We start from the raw sequence: 19,911 nt of genomic DNA on the forward strand, positions 1-19,911 counted from the left end.
TCTGTATAGTCTCTGTGGTTTAGCATGCTCAGAACAGACAGCCTACTTTAAAGATGAAACATCCGACCTTAGAAAACCACTGATTGTTATAATAGAGGAACAGAGCCCAACTTCAAAACAAACTGAGCTGAAACCAAAAGTGGAGCCTTCTAACACCTCATAGATCCCTGCATCTCGTTAAAATACGCCTAATACTGATTGAGATCCCTCTGTCTTTTTAACCAAAGAAGGTGGGTTAATCGGTGGAGGAAAACCCAGAGCTCTGGGTGATTTCCCACTCTCCAGCTATGCTTCAAACATAGGAGAGTCAGGGTGAGAGAAGTTTATGGTTCAGCTTCTTCTTGAGCAATGTTATGTAACTGAATAGGCATTACCCCATAAAACGTTGAGGCACGGGGAGATCTCACAGTAAGTCACAGCCAAAAAATTCACAATAAATTTCACACGCAGTCTAAATGTTCCAGAGGTGTCAACAGCTGACGAAGTACTTACGCAACTGAGCTCTGCAGGTCAGACCGCTGGCTGCTGCTCGGAGTGAACTCAATATTCGAGTGCAACTGTACCAACCCGACTTGTTAGCATTCAACTCTGCTTTAATGCCAATTTTCCAAAGTATCGCATCTCAAAAGAATTCCACGCTGAAAGGGCAGACTAAATACCAAACTGGAGCAAGAAGGATAAAAAGGGCTTGATGCCCCTGCGGCCATGTTAACATGACACAAGGATGGCTCACATTTCTTCCCTGGTAGTGGTATGTGGTAAACATGTGTAGGGCTGGGTGTTATCACTTTGGGAAGGCATGCTAGATTCAAACCTTTAGTGTTTTGTGGGCACTGAATACAAAACAGAGCAACATGACAGTCTGACTGAAAGGAACGGTTTGGTCATATATATGAAACGCAGTGGAACGCGCCTTCATTCCAACACTGCATGAGCGTAAGAGTAAATGTCAAACATTAGGGTTGTAAAGATTAACCGATTGTAACTTTAAATATATAATTACGTCAACACGAGCACTTCTGGATCGAAGTTGTTGTCACAAACCAGTCGACTAACAATAAAAGACTTGACACAAGACTACCGCATCAACGTCAGAGTCAACAACAACGATGCAAGATAAAAGCAAGGATACAGAGAGCTTTTTCAAACTAAACCTGGACACAACTGAGCAAGGTCAAAGGAAAGCATCTCCTGCCTTATATATGTATGAACCTTTTACAAACTTAAAGTGTGGTTCAGAGGGACTGCTTTGTAAATACCAAACAGACAGCATTTCACAGACGAATGTGGGCCAGACGTGTACATCAAAGTAAAGAATCAAGTCGAACATTTTTACTGCGACTCCATGGTATTTTGTCCATTATCTGATGCAATTATTACTTTATACAGTTAACTAAATTTTATGTGCATGACTGCAATTCAGTCAGCCTTTGTGCAGTTGAGTTTATGACTTACTGTAACTTAATTTTATTTCCGAGGACGACCGGAAAGAAGAATGTTACTGTAATCTAAACCTGCATGGAACGCCATCTCTGCGCTGGTTTTAGAGAGAAACGGATGATCAAATTATTATTACAGAAAACGACTTGCTCTCTTTTACAATGAAAACAAAATGCCGATGTTAAAGAAATGTTACGAGCTGCATCAGACAGCATCAAATCAAACCAAGTGGGTTTTTTCCCCCCCATTTTTAGCATGCCTCCAAGTCCAAAGTTAACAAAAATACGCTCAACAGCATCTTCAAAGCTCATCATTATCATACTGCATTTCGTTTGACTAATCCCTACAAAAAAAAAAAAACAAACAAAAAAAAAAACAGAAGTGTAAAAATCGTGGAGACTTTGCTTGTTGCCTGGCAACTTCACAGAGCAAGACGCGCATGTAAATCCACACATTGTTCTTCTTCCACACTTGTGTTTCTTCTGCAGGTTAAAAAGACGGGATGTGGCATGTGAATTTGAGAGCCGATTTGCAGTCCAACACATGCTTCATGAAACCTTTATCGGAACTCGTGCTGATGCAGAAGATGACCAAGTGCTCTGCCTCATGAAAGTACAGGCCCACTTAACCGTATATGCTCAGCATATCTTTTCTGTGTGCCTCCTCAGTTAGTAAAGAATGTAAAAAACATTGTGTTGAGAGAAAACATGGCTGGGCCTGTTGGAGACTGTCTGACATGTAGATGCTATCCCCAATGTGAATCTATTTTTGTCTTTCACACAGTGATGCATTAGCGCACAAATTCCTCCGGGTGCTTAGCAAAGGAAGGAATTTCCATTAGAACCAAGAAGCTATGATTGAGAACAAAGTACAAGAAAGGAGTCACGAGCTCAGATGGATATCCCAAATGAATCAACATGCCAAATGCGTGTGCATTTTATTTCAGCTGCTGTAAATTTGAGGGATAAAGTGTCAGGTCCACAAGAAATGAGAGCTTCATGAATCAATTATGCTACTATCTGAAAGTAATAACATGCAATTTCATAACCACAGATAGAAATGAGTCAGAAAGTGGCTCAAGGTTAAAGGAAGACGGATAAAGCACAAGGTTTATAAATACTAAGAATTATTTTAGTTGTGTAGTGAGTAATTCACAATTGGTCTTAACAGCGTCGCCGTTGATCTCTGGTGTCTTACAGATGAACCACTGTGTCTGAGAATAAATGCCTCGACTGTGATGAAATTACAATAGCCCGACAGCAATAAAAGCCATGCATTATAGGTTTTACTATTCGTGTATTCCCGCAATGAATTCCTATATAAAAGACACACAAAGTGTCATCACACCCAAACACTACAATCAAGAGCTGTTGCCATTCGTATTAGAATCAATCAACTATGAATAAAATATTCATGTGGAGCTTTAGTGCATCAAATGTGGAATAAAATGTACTGCAAAAAAATACAAATGTACTAAAACTGCCAAGAGTTTTGCAGATAGCATAGGATGATTTTCTCAACTGAAACAAACTGGTTTGAGTGAGGTCAACAATAAGTTCAATATTCAAATGTTGGCCAGAAGCAAAACCGAGTCTTAAATGCAAGTTTGTCCGTCTCTTCAGGCATCTGTACAACCAACCGACACGCAAGGAGGCACAATATATGCGACCCTTACTGAAAACATGAAATACTGCATATTATTTCAACAGAGAAGTGGAAATTGTGTAGTTAAGTTTGTGTTTACATAATGTACTTCCTGTACTTTTTCTACTGCTGCTCCTGCTGTATAGCGGTGTCATTTTCTCAGTAGCGAGGCCGACCGTTTGGTATGAAGACTTTGAGGCCAGCGCGCTTCGAGCTCTGTTTGTAGGGTTAGAGCTGTGCTGACCAGTTCAACTGGTGTGGTTCTGATGTTGCCAGTGGGATCACTAAAGAGCTGTCTTAAACATCCTTTTTCCATACAAAACAATCAGTTATGAACTTTTTGTACTGCATGAGAAAGTAGACCTTTGGCACAAGAAAAGTCTCATTTCTGAGTTTCCTGCATCACTGAAGCGAATGTTAAAACATCCCTTTCCTAATAGAGTCTGTTGGCCTTCATTTGGTTTAATCAGAGGTGACTTTGCATTGTTTTTTTCCCCCCCACTGTGAGCTTGTTCTTAACTGCATTATAAATGAGAAGGTCCAAAAAGACACATAATTGTTAACATGTCTGTCATTTATGAGGAAAAACATTTAAAGCTGCAGTCTGCAACTCTTTTTCAAGCATAATGCCGGGAACTGTCCGGGGATTCTGAAAGTAGTACATTAAATACCCCAATACAAAAAAAAAAAATTGTTCTCTAGGTCCCCTATATGTCCCGCTAGGTCCCTCCAAAGCCAGCAGGTTTGTTTACAAAATTGCAGACCGGACCGGTAAAAGGTAACCAATCAGGTTTACAAGCTGGGCTCTGCTGCCTGTCAATCACCGATTGTGCACGCGCGATACAAGGTAGGCTCGTCCCCACGCTTATTTATCTAGACTATTGAACTTAATTACGGGCTAGTCTACTTACTGTGTCTTCCATGATCGCAAATGACAGGTGAGTTGATGAATGAGGAGTCGTGTAAGCGCATCTGGCGTGCACGTCTGCATGCACGAGTTCTCATGTGTTTTGATGGGGCGGGACAGGAAGTTGAATAACTTTTTATTTTTCGGTTAAAAAATAAGCATTTCTTGCATTTTACGACTACGGAGGTCACCGTTTTCAACTTCAAGCGTTCTGATAGATCATGTAAACTCTTAAAATGACAAAAAGTAGGACTTTACGTATGACAACAACAAATCCTGCAGACTGCAGCTTTAAGGGCAGAACAAGAAATACCAACTCAGGTCATCAATCTGTCAAAGTCAAAGTGAGCAAATAAATCACCTGAAACTGAAATAGAGCTTTGTCAGTTATTTGTATTAAAAGCCTGCTGTAACTTACTTTAAACAAAGCAGTATCAATGTTATGTTTTCTACAGAACTTATTAAAGATATTATGCCCCTAATCCAGCAGAAGAATCTGGTGAGCAACAGACTTTTACAAGATTTGTAATGTACTTCCTACCATTTTTTTTTTCTTTTTAAAGAGGAGTGGAGAAATCACGATTCAAAAGGACAGCCAGAGATGAGATGGATAGATAGGAGCAGTTTGGAGGAAAAAAACTGGCACGATTTTTAAGAAATTTGGTTGGTGTTATGTCAGTCAGGCAAGATGATGGACATATAAAACTATGTTTAAGATAGTGCATGGAAATAAGAGCAGAAATCAGATAGCAGAAAAGGATGGATAACTATGCTTTAAATCTGATCTGAGGCCACTGATCTCTGTCAACAAGAACATTTTGAAATTTTTAACAGCCGTCAGTAAAAGTGGTCAGAAATAAAAAATAAAAAATTATTCAGGAGAGCGTTACAAAAGGACAAATCAGTTGTGAATAGCCTATATAAGATTTACATCGCTTTCTGCTCATGTTTGTGACAAAATTGGCACGTACATCAGTTCAGCATGTTAACGTCACCACAAGTCCCAGAAACACACAAACAGCACGTCCAAAAACTCACTGCAGCGGTTTTTGTTGAAAACCCACAGCTGCTATTCTGCTCTGTATTGAGCAACATCAGACAGCTGATAGTTGTCATGTGCACATAAAATGTTGGACGAGCTATTCAATATTAACTTTTTATGGGCCCCATTTTTCTTTCTGCTTACTTTAAATGGATGAATGGACTCACTGGTTTATCACTATAAGACAATGCTGGCCGATTACCATAGTCACAGAAAAAAGCATGTCTTGATGGCTGCACCAGGAAGTAATCTGTTATTTACAAATCCTTGAAATATAGCGTGAAATGTTGCTTAACTGAACTTAAGAATTGGCTTTTCATACAAATGAGAGGGTAATTAAAACCCCATTTTTTACTGTCATCTGAACTTTAAGCTGCAGCCAAGTGCTCTGCATTAGCTTGAAATTACAGTTCACTGTATTTTTATCGTGTTATGCATTATCAAAATTCACAGTAGCAAACTATTTCAGACTATGAAATGAGATCTGTCTGAATAAATTCAGAGTGGAACATGTACTGTGTCACAAAGACAAAAAAGCTGATTTGATGACAAAACAGGAAACGCCAACTCAGCTCAACGCCTGCACCATCGCAGAGGGAAAATAAAAAAAAAATCGTCATCGAGTGTGCGATTAACCACAAACAGATTAGACAAAAACTAAAGAAAAAAAAATTCATACATAATCAGTGTAGAAACATTAAAAATTGACCCGCTGTCATACATAGAAAGAGGGTTCTCTGGATTGTTTGATGGATATGGAAATGAATAGATTTAGACCATTATGAACCCATGAGAGTAAGCTTGGGTGCATTATATCTGTTGTGAGTGTGCACGAAACCCTCTGCTGTTACGAAGTGCGCACACAGTGACAGAAAAACGGTTTTGCACAGTACTGCAATTAGAGGAACAGCAGAGGAAAAAATATTGTGCATGAAACTGCTGTGAGTTGAGTGATGAGTTGAACCGGTTTGATACCCCATGAGAGCTGCATCCCCTCCAGGACAGAGTGTACAAAGTACATGCATACAGTGATGTATAAGCATGAGGGCTCTTATTAACATACACCATGACAGAGCTTGAAAATCTCGTATTCATTCACATGCAGAGACACACAACCAGCCAAGATTTATCTGGCCTCTCTGGGACATACTTTACTGCTAAATGTTGTTGTAAAATATTCAGGCTTCTTTGGTCCAACTGAGGTATGAGCACTGTCTGTGGCATAAGATCTGCTTATGAGAGGAATTATAAAGATCACATCACTGATCCACAAGACATCATAGAGATAGACCTGTTGCTTTGATAATCAATTCATCTGCTAACTGCTAGTTTGACTCCAGAGAGTAAAGAGATTGCTGGTTTTCTTGCAACTTGTCACAGGAATCGCAAAATTCATTTTCGCTGCCTGAAAGTTCTTTTGTAAACAGAAGAGCGCTGAGCGGAACAACGCCTTCACAGACCTGTCGGAGATCCAGAACTCTGAGACCAAAGCTGAAGTGGAAACAGGATGCAAAGATTCCTGCATCGTTGCTGCTGCTGTCTGCCTAAGAGACGTTGGCGTCAATCGGGGTGTAAAAAAAGCTAAACTTTTTCTTTCACCTCCGACCGATGTGAAAGGTAAACATTTCAGCAGCCCAAGTAGGACGTCCTCTCGGAGCACCGTGATCTCCATTTCTTTGGAAATGTTGGACGCTTTCCCACAGCAGCCACTCGTATCGCAATATGCAAATACCATAAGGATATAATTATTGTTGGATCAGACAGCAAAACCCTACTTCCCATTTTAGCATCCCACTGTCCCAATAACTGATGTGCTACCGATGAACATCTGCTTCAAAGTTGACTGGGGCCATTTAATGTGAAAATGCACATTTTCACCAAGTTTTTGAGGAAATTTGCATGAAGTGTTGAGTGAAGTTTGAGGATGATTTCACAATAATGAAATCGAATGTACTGCAATGCTTTTCACAGCTGTGTGAGTTTGATGCTGTTCAATGGAGTCAAGTGTTTAACCTCCATTTACATTTTGATTACCAGCGTTCAGGAGCAACAGCACTTAATATCTCCGTTTCTATTCAAATTGTTATAACACTGAATCTTGTGCAACACAATATAATCATCCTCCGAGCCATAAACAAAAGAATCAAATCACTGTGTTAAGATGTAAATTGTTTTGTTTCTGCCTTTAAATTTCGTCACGGCTCTAACACATTCCGAGCGTGAACAACAGGCGCATCTTGACCTATTCAGTTAACTATACAACAAACATATTTACATCATGCCTTGAAAGTCCTGAGCTCGACTCCTCGTCTTCTTACACAAATACCTGCCCTTTTGGTGTCCATCAACAATACACAGAACTATAATCAAGCAGAAAGAGACCAAAACAAACCCGAGGAAGTATGCAGGTGTTAGATAAACTCCGAACAGGGACGGATGAGTCCTTAACTCATGTGCTGGGAATAAGATCTCCTCACACTGGGTCTCTTCTTTCATACAAATCAAGGCTACTTTTAATGTACATCACTCATCAAATCCTCCCAACAGTGTCAAGACCCAAAATGACCTTATGAGTTAAATGCTTAAGTCACATAAGAAACAAATTGTTGAGAATTGAAACTGATTTATCTGGGATTATTAATACATTCATCAAAAGCCAAAACACCAGTTTACATAACGTACACCCACCACCTGCCAGTTCAGCAGCAGACGTTTCTACAGCGTGCGGCTGAGCAGACTCAACCTACTCTCCTATTTCATAGTGCTGAATATAATTTCATGTCAAGTATGTTTGGTTTTACTTAGGTTTTCCCAAGGTTTGAGGCCGGTTTAAAAATCCTTCTCCTGCCACGATAGATTTTTGGAAAAACTCTGACATGCATGAAAACCCTTTAGCCAAGAAAAAACGCTATTTCATGCTAAAACAAAATAAATAAATAAAAATAAATATATATATATAGATATATATAAAGGATACATTAAAAATTCCAAAAAAATCTGGCGTAACTTCCAGGAAAACCAGTTTACAATTCACAGAGTGAGGTTAGAGTAAAAGCCCTCGAGTCTGATGGCACTCTTGTAATGAGCACTGCGCTTGGACTTCATTCCTGTCTATTAATCAGACGTACAGCCTTGATAGGACAAATATGACAAAGACAAACATTTCTCAGCCTCAAATACAAGTGCCTTACTATGTGTAGGCTGTGAAATATGATAGAAGGTAATACTGTAGCTGCTGAACTGGTTGGATGAGATTGTACCCAGGCTGCATGGGATTTAGAGACCTGTCTCCACAGTTGTTTAGACTGCAAATCAAACAAATGCTGGCAAAATACAGTAATGATAAGGCAGCGTAAAAGAACCACAGGAGCAGCATTAATGTAAACTACAAACTAGAAATGTCAAAGAAGTAAAGGAAATGTTCTGGGCAACAGAGCCGTGTGTAATTATGAAGTTACCGAGTGCATTTTGGCTTTTTAGTGCAGTATAATGGAAAAAATGATTATCCGTTCCCAAAAAAGTAATAAATCTTAAATGGATGCTGCGTCTTCGACATATCTCTCGATGTTGAAACATGTCTAAGTTTTACCACCTTCAAAGTCTGGGAACGTTAGCCTAAAACACTCATCTGTGGCAGGGCCAAAGTAAACGAAGAGCTGTTCAAGAAACACAGAGTATGCGGTTCATTTTAATGTCGTTTCAAACACTAAATGTTTTTTCTAAACTGTCAGAATCCCCAAGTGTTCCTGGGACTGAGTTACAGATGCTAGAAAATCATTTCTTATGCACACCCACATCTTTTTGTAAATGGATTCTTTTAAATCACTATAATTTTGACCAATTAGTTACTCCAACCAAGTTTAAATTTGATAATTATAGACTAAAAAAAATCATGTTTTACACAGTTTTTTCTAACAGTACGTACAAGGGCTCTCCCAAAAAATCCTGTAGTTATTAAAACCTGTCGACAAGTCGTGGACAGGCTCACGTGAGGTGCTGATCAAAAGCTAATGATGCTGGCTTCATTCTATAATCATGCTTCAAACTCTTTACGTGCAAACCAAACCTATGAGAGCGAATACATTAAATATGTGAAACAGCTGCCGTGGGAATATATGGAAGAAACTACCTTTTTGAGATTAAAAGCCAAACTGATTTGGATTGTCGGGACAAAGATCAGAGGGTCACCAGGAGGATTTATCAGCGAGTTGTGCCCATTTTGGTTTTGGTTGTTTGTAGGGAAATTATGATGAAAACAGGCTGCCATCAAGCTTTTATGGATTAATTCATCATTTCCCCACAGATCATAAAGGTGGAAAAACACCCAATAAGACATTCAAACAGAGCAATAGCTATAAATAAACAAAAGCACGGTTGTTCTGCAATCCTTTCATGACACCAATATCTTTTCATACCTGTCATTTCATAAAACCAACACTTTGAATTTCCCTGTAAGGTTGGGTAGAAGGGTGCGTCTGTGTGGGTGTGTAGAAGAATGCGTTTGGTTAAAGCGTGACGTTTCAGTGTGCACTGAAACATTATTTGACCCCTTTCATACAGACGTGTGCAAACTCAAATCTAAAAACACAATTTGCTGTGTAGCATTAGACATGTAGGATGGGTTAAAAACCCAAAACATGATCTAAATTGTATTCCGTGTAATAACTGCCATACTTTGCCATTACTGATTTCAGGGTTGTGACTTGCAATTCATTTGTTCATAAATTCCCTTAATTAGAAAGGATTTTATTTTTTTAATACTTTAGTCATGGTCCTGCCTCAATTATGACATTTCAGACGCACAGTGAGTCATCTTAATATAACACCAATGAGACACAAGGTTTGCCATGAACCCATCAATCTGCACGAGTGCCTGAGAAACACAAGACATTTGGAGTTTCCTAAACAGCTGAGCTAACTTTAACAGCCAACTTACCTTTAGCTATAAAGACTTTAATGCCAGACGCAGGTTATCACACAGGACAGACAGCAGCTACAAGACGTAGTATATTTCATTCAAGGTACAGCTATGATTATTATAAAAGTCTCATATTAAAGTTGTGCAGCAGTGTCATGGAGCATGAGAACATCATGTTAAAAAAAATAAAGTCAGTCCAAGTTCATCTTGGGTAAATGTTTGGAAAGCAGCATGGCATCCTGGTCGAAGTTAAGTTGAATATTTTAGGAACCAAGCAACAACTAATAACCCTAATAATGAAGAACCCTGCCCTGTACAAAACCCTCGCATGACTGGTTAATTGCTTACGTGTAACTCCAGGCATGCAGTATGGAACATCCATGCAGCAGGTAACCAGGGGAAAACCAAAGTGTCGTCTCATTAGGCTCTCTGTGCAGCCGTTTCTCATTACAAGTGCAACCAAAACCAAAAAATTGTGTCCAAGCAGGAACTTTTCTGACCACAGATGAGAGGTTTGGTTCTATTTTCATCTTTATAGAGTTTTACTATGAGCAGTAATTCAGCCCGTCACAGACAAACTGTAAGTTTTGTTTTATTACCTCTTCACTATCTCAGCGGGTGACTCTGAAACTTGAGCGGGTGTTGCGGAAAAAAATGAAAATGTGAGACGACATGCCAAGCGAGGTCAGGGCTGCACATGGAGAAAGGGTGAATAGGGATGCCTGCAGCATTCCAGCAGCATTCCAGCATCCGCTTCAGTTACTAGATTTCAACACGTCGGGGTCTGCCTTCACATCACCGGTTCATCAATCGTTAATGGTCCCTTAAGAGCACTTTCACACCGTTACTCTTCAAGCTGCCAGCACAGCAGTTACTGATATATTTAAGGCATCGGACAAAAGACACAATGTGGATGGAAAGCAGCTGATGGAGAGCTAAGTTGTTAACGGAGTTCAAAACAAGATGGGCCATGTACCAAGGTATCAAATTCTACCTTAAGTGGCTGTTAAGGTTGCAAAAATCAGTAGTCCTGCAGCCCTGTTGAATGTCATTTCCACACATAATTGATTGTTTGCTGAAGCGACAGGTAAACCAGACCAGCGACGAATTAATTAGAATTAACTGAACTAAAGTTATTTTCCAAAAAACATGTCAATCTGCTGTAGGGCTGGATTAAAAAAACAACAATAATAATAAAATAAATGTCAACTTTCCAATTTGAATCGATCTCATTTGAAAAATCCAATATCGATGCACAAAAAAAAAAAAAAAATCCTTGAATTTATTCTTATGTGCCAATATGTTGATGCGCAGCAGCATTTTGGATGTAGAGAGTGTGCTGACTGAAAAGTGTATTTTATTCAATCTTTAAAAAAATTTCGTATTGAAACTAAATTATTTGGAGCGATATCGAATTGAACTGGAAGTCGACTTGAATCGATTCAGGGAATCAGAAGCGATACTCGGCCCTAATCCACCACACCTTTCTCGATATTACAGTTGAGTGAAGTGAACATTTTGGGTCACTGGTTGGAGTAAACTGGATGTTCAGTCACATCTCCTTTTACTCTGAGGTGTCAGGATGGGCATTCTTCACTGTTTGGCAAACATCTTTGAAAAAATCTTTGAAGAAAACCTTTGAAAAAAAACGATTAACAGGAAAAAAGAAAAATCTATAAATCACAAACCATCAACTCTTTCTAAGCAATTGCAGGATATTGCGTTCATCTTTTTGTTAAGACACACATTTGCATGTTAAAAAAAAAAAAAAAAAAAGATTACAACAGAAGTACTCAAACTATGAGGAAACCGTGACCACTCTTAGTAAATGTGCTTCCTTTAATACACCACAAGCTTTGAAAGTGGAGAAAAGAACCATAATGATGATAACGTCCGTTAGATGCCCTTATTACAAGTGTATAAACACACATTACACATCAGCTGTGTGCATGATGGATGAATAGTTCACTTTTACATTGCGTTTACTGCAAGTTTAACATCTTAATGCAACATCTTAATCCCATATTCAACTGTAAAAGTAGAAATTATACAGTATGATACTAGGAATATTTTATCCATCAGCATTACCATTACCAGCACACAGCCCTGCTGATTACAACACATAATCCACGTCTTCAACCAGCATATAGAAGGTATTTACAAAAGGATTTAAGTAAATCTTAACCTGCCAGAGGTGAAAAATATGACACACACAGCAACAGACACAAGAACACACACGATTCAGACAAGCACAAAGATCTGTCCCAGTGTTTCCTAGAAAAATACTGATTACTATCTGCTGGCAGACACGATGGGAACAGCATGTCTGGGACACACTCACTGATCAATAGGCCAATAGAGTGTACATGTTTTTCAGGACCTGATATCGATGAACCATTTCCAAACTGTACTCGAAGAGGTCTAAAACATGCTTGGGCTCAAGTATTTAAATTGTTAGTTACATTTGCCAACTAAATACCATAAAACAACCATAAACAGTTTAAAAGCAAAAGGGAACGCATGTCATTTAAAAAGAATTGCAGTAAATTATTGGAAATAAATTGGACATTTTACTTATAATACTATAATATAATACTTATAATTACTAATAATTTACATAATTAATAAAACTGTTTTTATATATATATATATATATTCTCTATCGTCTTATCATTTACTCAAATCACTGCAGCACTATCAGATGGAACAGAATAGAAACGTGGTCGGTGATACAAGGCCAAGGCAAAAGAATGAAAACTCAAATGATGCTAGATCTTGGGGCATCAGCAGCCTATTAGGACTAAAAATGTAACTCCCCGACAATCGTTACTCTTAATTTAGGTGGCTTCCAGTTCTGGTGGTGGGAAGACTGTGTTCAAGCATTGGTATCAGTGTCTGAAGGTGACAACAACAACACGGCGGTAGCTAATCTGGTTATAGCAAGGATAGGGATTAAGTGATTAGCCTCCACAACGGTAAGTAAGTTAGAGCTAGTTAAATGCAAGTAGAGAGAACCATGTCTGGGCTCTCTGTTCCTCAGAGATCCATCCAAGTTTTTAAACCACTAAACCCTGTTATGCCCTCAAAGCAATGAAACTGGCAGACATGTCCCAGTCTGAGTAAATTAAATAACTGTCAAGCAGCAGTTTTACTAATCAATACAGCTTCTAAAATGAAGAGCAAAAGAACAAGATCCACAACTGGGGAGACAGCCATGAACATTAAACACCACCTTTTTTAATTAAGGACACTGACTGTACCGTGTTTAGGCTGCTGACATAAAAAACACCACACTTAGTCCTGAATAAAAGATTGGGTTTACTGTGCTTAGGGATGGCGGCCCACCTGAAAATATTACCCCGGTGACAGATATCAGCCTAAATGAAGCATTCTGTATTTGGAAAGTCAAACATTTCCCTGGCTTGCTCTCAAGACTTGTGGCTGCCATGGCAACAATGTTGGTCTCTGAATGACTCATCTTTTCAGTGTCTATCGCACAACAGGAGCTATAAGGACTTCAGCCTCTCCACTACAGGAGGGAAAAAAGCATCTTTGTTGGCTACTATCTTTCAGCACCTCAAAAAGCTGGTTGCAGAAATGTTCATCCTTTGTCTTGTTACTTTAGGAAGCTGGATTAGTGCAGATAGATGGTGAACTCTTTATCTATATTCTGCTGTTCGGCTATTGCATGTTTGAACTTTGGATTTTACAATAACTGTGCCAACCACAATGGTTCTGTAAGCTTGCAGCACTGTACTGTAATTATTTTGGTTCCGTGCATCTATAGCTGGTACATACTCGGTCAGTTAGAGACGGTGTAACGTTGTTGTGGAGTTATTACAGCTAAATTAGGCATCGACAGCCTACTTGTAACAGACATGAATCATAACTTATACAACAATGTGTTACGAGCTCACAGATGGTCAATCAATGAATGGATATTAACAAGCTAAACAGGAGTAGCTGCCTATTAAGACAACTCTGTAAAACGTGTTTTTTGTCACAAATTCATCCCGAACAAATGCTTCACAACAGCACACTACCTTCCCAAGTGAGTGATCATTTCCAACGATAGGTCCTCCAAGCAGGTGACGAGTGCACAACTCTACATAAAGTTTGCATTCATCAGGACAACTGAACTCGGTCTTTAAGTCCTTCTGCTTATTCACAACTGTGGCTTAGCCCACATTAACTTGGGTATTTGGAAAAGGAAAAAAACCCAAAACAGACTTTTCCCCTCCTTTTCCTTTTAAAAAAGACGATTTGTTTTCAGTGGCCAAAAACTGTGTCTGGGTGTAGAAGATCGGCGCTGACGCATTTCTGCCACGACGCCTGCGTTTCCCTGCCACAGAAGAAAATGATACAAGCTAATGTACTGATGAGGTACCCACAATGTTTCCCAAGAATGTGTTCATTTATTTCAGCTGAGAGGAAAAGGTGAATTACATTACATTAACATTGTATTCATTTGGAAAGTGTTTTTCTCCAAAGTGACCTACAAGCTGAGAAGACATTGGGGGACAGTGAGCCATTCATCTTGCCAAAGGATACTTTGACAGTATAAGATTAGACTTCCACCTTATAACTACAGCTATGCTTTAAGTCATTATCTGCTCCCCTTATACGAGTTGCAACCAACAGATTGTAAGAGAACATTTTCTTTAAATTGTTTACACCCAAGGCGTCTACACTAAGGCTTATTCAATGTCAACAAGGCATTTTCAGAGGGATTATTACCTGGACGTGAGACCTCACAGAAACCTTTGTGATCAAACCCCTACTGTTTATCTCAAAGAGAGCCAATGTAAGCCGCAGCTAAAAGAAAGTAACGGTTCCTTCTGCACAGGTGGAGGGTAGTGTGAACCCTGTGATAATTAGCTTTGGAGCTTTTACTGCCACTGACGTTCCACTCCACATAATTATTACTGTGCTTTATAGACTAGCATTGAGATGCAAGAACATACTAGATGTTCTCATTGGCCTGTGGGTTTCTCCTCTATATTTTATTGCTATTCCCCTCACAGTACTGTATTGTGAAGAGTAAATAATGATAATATAACGAATCCAAATTGGAAAGATGCTCATCATTCATATAGTCTGTATTCTCCAAACACTACAAAAGTCCAACACTTCTACATATCCTCCAACACTGGGCCAGCATTGGGCCTTGTGCTTCCCAACCCCTTGCAGTAATGCAAAAGTCCAAAACTTCTACGTGGGTTACATCCCAGTGCATTATGGGTAGCCGTGATTTAAAATCCCTGGATGCTTCAGTGAGGTAAATATGAATTCCTTTAGAATTTGAACCAGAGCTCAGCAAAAGTGGTGAAGCCAACATTGAGGATATTACTGGAAATGTAGAACAAGATGAATTATCTGCCTTTCAGTGTGAACAAAGGGACTCCATCGTCTGTCATCAGTGGTTTAAGGTAAACAAAGGAGGACAGTTTCATGCCGATTAGCACCAAGATTCATGGGACTGTTCAATCAAGATCCAAATCGTTCATTTGTCAAAACACTGTGGTTCAGCTTTATTGGGTTTTGACATTAGGAAACGGTAACACTTGGTTAGTGTTTCAGTTTGCGGTGTGACCAGTTCTCAGGTATACAGCATGAGTAGTATCTCATGGTACATGAAGAAAGGCTGCTGTTGTTATGTGCTTCTGTGAAAACAGAGCTCCATCAACTGTTCTGACAAACGAAGTGAGACATAACAATATCACAACATATAATCATAGGCCATCATTGCAACGGGCAACACTTGGGAGCTTTTTCCTGTTACAACAGGAACCGAATGGATCAGGGAGGACGTGGTGATCGCACAGCTGTCTTCGCTCCTTCTGTCGTCTGGGAATGCTCCAACTTGCTTTACTTTCCATGTTGCCTTTCAAATGGAAACTACAGAGAAAAGCAGCACCACGTGACACTGAACTGGCATCTTTACTGTAAACTAACGGCAGGCACAGCAGTTCAAAATGCGTGATAAACATAATGGATTTTTAAATAAGTCTATATCAGTCTCGGTTCCTTTCAAATCCATTTTCCAGCAAGCATCAAAATAAAGAACATTTAGCACTGGCGGGCAGAATCATCTGCATGATCAAGACAAAAGGTTGTGCAACATATTCCATAAATAAATAAAGAGAAATTAAAAATTAAGAAAAAAAACAAACAAACTCATCTCTCTACCTCTCCACATGTAAAACGCAATACAAATCACCCTGGAGCCTTCAGTGGAAGAAAGTGGGATAATTTTCCTGTCACTTTCATCCTTGTCACGGTCGGGGCTGCCATGCTGTTTCAAGTCGGTTTTTGGGCCTTGTTGTGGTGCACCGCTTTAATTTGGAAAGATACCAAGTGTCTCAAATTCTTACTGAATATCTGTGGCCCTTTTTATAATCTGCTCTCTGCGTGCAACATGCAGAATTAACAATGCGTTATTAAAAGGACAGATCCTCCTACAATCCTTTGCCACTGCGTGATGCCACTAAGCTGTTGATACTTCTTCATCTGTGATGCTTTTGGATTTCAACATTTGAGAAGTTGCGTCACGTTGAAAAGCTCCAACTACTTGACCAGGCAAGCCCTTCTTTTCCTTGAGGTTTGCTCCTCCCCATAGCGTCAAAACAGTTCTCACAACGTTGTTGCTTGTTGGAGCTAAAAGTGGGAGAAATTTGTAAAATTGTAGTCCGGCTTGACATACTATGTGTAATTAAATATCCTCTGCATTATACTTATTCAATGTCAACAATGCAAGCTGCATTCTGCACTTAAGTAAAATAATGTGAGTAAAGTACAAGGTGTGGAACTTAAAGACACAGTTATTATAAGGCTCAGCAAGATTAGCTTTGACTGCAGGCTAAAGGAAGCCAACTGACATATCTCATCAGATGTGTGCTGTGATTTGTCATATTACTACAATATTTTGAAAGACAAACATCTACAGCACACAAAGGAGTTTGAGTTCAAACCTATGGTGCGTTTGAGTGGAAACCTCTTTGAGTTAATCATGCGGGTGTAAAATATGTAACCACACTGGAGAAACGACTTGGGGAAGGAAAAAAAACAACAACAACGGTCATTGGTGTATGGAGACTTTACCTTAACTACTGGAACTTATTGATTTATCAGTTAATTATTCATCACCCATTTCTTCCTTTGGAAAGAGCAGTGCTACGATTTGCAGGCAGGTCACATACCAAACTCGACCAGGCCTCCACCCCACATGCCCGTCCCTACCTACAACAGACTCTGCAATGCTTCATATTAGCCATCTTTGAAACCCCACTCGGTGTCACATTTCACCCTGTGATCATGAATTCTCCAACGCACAGCCCTGGTGCTTTGCTTTCCAGTTGCCCCGACTTGTGAGGGGCACACACATGCAACACGTCAGGACAAATGAGACTGAAAAATGAAAGAGCCTAGAACAAACTGCCTGTTATGCGACAGGCGGTTCTCATTTACCCTTGCTCTTTGAGTGATGTGGTGTGTCAAGAGTACATTTTGGTACCAGGCTTTAATTATTAGGATACAGGATGGGAGCGAGTTAAGCCTGCTTGATGCTTTTTCGTAATATATTCTGCCTCCGGCAAAACACCCGAGATATAATTCTGATGGTCTGCATCACGACATCTAAAATCTGAAAAGCCGCACAGACAAAAAGGACCAGGTTGTTCTTCAACTTACTCAAAGTTGTCTTTACAGTAAACAGACCCCAACCAGCATCAACATACAGTAGACAACACAAGCAGCTCGCTCTGACCAGTCACAGAGCTCGTGGTTTCGATGTTGCATCCCCAAACCAGAAACATTGTTCATGTCAATTAGCTCTCACTGCCTCAGTAAAGCTACTCTGTGTCTTCATGAGACACCTCCTAACTTGGATGGAAGCACAAAACAAAGACCAACCAAGGAGCAATTGGCAAAACTCTGAGAGTATGAAACTGATGTAATGCACTTTGGCAAAGAGCTGTGTAATCTTTCTAAATGCCTTGTGGTTAACTTTTACTATGTGCTTGCATAGAGGAAAGAAGGCATAACTCAGGGGAATGTCTGGATGTGGAAGCACTGTTTCCCAGTCAAAAATACAGGCCCGAGTCTTAAGCACAGCTTAAAATATTTGCACTAACAGCTTTTCCTTGAGGTGTTACATGGGGTTATGATCATAGGCTGCATGAGGCTGCTGCAGATCCAGCAGTGTACGAAACACACCGGTCAGGACAGACTATTTAAAGCGGTGGACCCTTCATCCTCTTACCGTACCTTTGAGCTGCGGCAGCGGAGAAAGCTCAACCGGAGCGCACTGAGTGCGGTACTGCGATGAGCCTTGGGATTTTCTCTGCTTCTGTGCCTTCCTCATGGACTTCCTCGTAAAACCGTCCACTTTCTCGGATGCAGAAATGGCCGTAATCCCGTCCACTTTCTCGGGTACCGTGATGGCCGACATTTTGATGCATAAACTGACGAAGATCTCAGGCTGAAAATCAGATGATAGGTTTCCTCGTCTGCTCACATCAGCTTCAAATTCTGGTGCAAATAGTACGAGCTGACGCTCGTCTCCTTTACAAGTCTTATGTTAGTCTGTATGATCCAACATGGTCGGTATCGGGCTTAGACTGTGTCCATAAACTGCATTATTGGGGTATCTCGTAGTCGGAGATGCGGAACAATCTTCAGAACATGAACCGACACGCCAAACTAACACCCACGACACCGCCCGCAATACCACCGGAGTTATATGCACAAGATAAATATCACTAAGTTTCTAAATACTAGACTGCTTTTGCTGCTTCGTCGTGTTTGCAAGCGGTCTACCTGTTGCCAAACGTAGGTAACACATTGTCAATAAAATAAAAAAAAAGTTGACTGGATAAGACCCAACTGTGGCAAACCAGTACACCTCCTCTTGACAGCTAACGCACCTAGCTAGCCTGCTAAATTTAGCTAACGTTAACGTGTGCTGCTACGACAATTTACACCGTTGTCGAGGAAAGAAGTTACAAACGATAGTTGACGCATGTAATTCGTGTAGTTCCTCGTTAAAAACACAACCTCCACGACTTCAAGCCCCGGTTTTAATCCTGGTTGCACTTCCGCTGAGTATCTTTTAACAAGAACTATCCGCGATCGAAGTTAAATTACGTTTAACGGACTCATTTAGCAATCAAAAGTTAGTCGTATCTGCATAAAGGTGACTTTTACTTTGCAAAATTCCTCCCCGACTACAGTACGATATTTCTGTTTTCTCGGCCTCTAAAAAGACAGAGATACAATTCGATGTCGAGCCGAGCGGGTAGCCATAAACACTCCCGGGCGTTCCGTCGCTGTCTGTCTGCGCGCTGGACTGAGAAGCGCTGGCAGCCGTACGTCATTGATTGACGTTACTGAAAACCAATCACGGACGTAGATTTTTAAACTGGAAACTTTTTACACCAATCAAACAACGCGGAAAACGGGCCATGGACACGTGACATGTGAAAACAAATAGCTGACGTTGTTTTGTTGAATGAAGGCTGGTAGGCAGCTGTAGTAATCAGGTAAAGCTAAAGTGCTGATTATCTTAAGAATTTAAACATGTTTTAATCTCTATTTGCACGGGTCTCTATTCAAAGATGACTTTCTCTATTTCCAATGCATCTGCTCTCGAGATAACCCAAAGTACTCTCCATTTTCAATTGGAAAAAAAATTAGAAGCAATTCAAACAAGGTAGATGATGTTTAAACTCCCTGTTTAAAATTAGATTAAAAAGTGGAAGCTATGTAGAATTAAAGGACTATAAAATACTAGTTAAATCTGCATGGAATCAGTTAGAACATTTCCTTTCATACAAATAAAGAAGGGTAACAACAGAAGAAAATCGGATCAAGTTCAGCTGCACAATACAATTTCTTTTTACATATTGTCTTTAAAACTTTCATTAAACACAGGATAAGGTCTAGATAAGTTCAAAGGGGTCT

At 39.8% G+C, this 19,911-nt stretch overlaps 1 protein-coding gene across 1 annotated transcript in view; it reads right to left on the reverse strand.

Moving 5' to 3' along the window:
• The window catches only part of ppp2r5a (protein phosphatase 2, regulatory subunit B', alpha isoform), a 41,833-nt gene extending 22,540 nt beyond the window's left edge, over positions 1-19,293 (reverse strand). The window contains exon 1 of the mRNA XM_075459831.1: positions 18,217-19,293. Coding sequence (XP_075315946.1) covers positions 18,217-18,400 — 184 coding nt within the window. The 5' untranslated portion in view covers positions 18,401-19,293. The remainder of the gene's footprint in view (positions 1-18,216) is intronic.
• Positions 19,294-19,911: the final 618 nt, after the last annotated feature.

Source organism: Odontesthes bonariensis, chromosome 24 (genome assembly GCF_027942865.1).
Source record: "Odontesthes bonariensis isolate fOdoBon6 chromosome 24, fOdoBon6.hap1, whole genome shotgun sequence".
In the NCBI taxonomy this organism is placed as follows: domain Eukaryota; kingdom Metazoa; phylum Chordata; class Actinopteri; order Atheriniformes; family Atherinopsidae; genus Odontesthes; species Odontesthes bonariensis.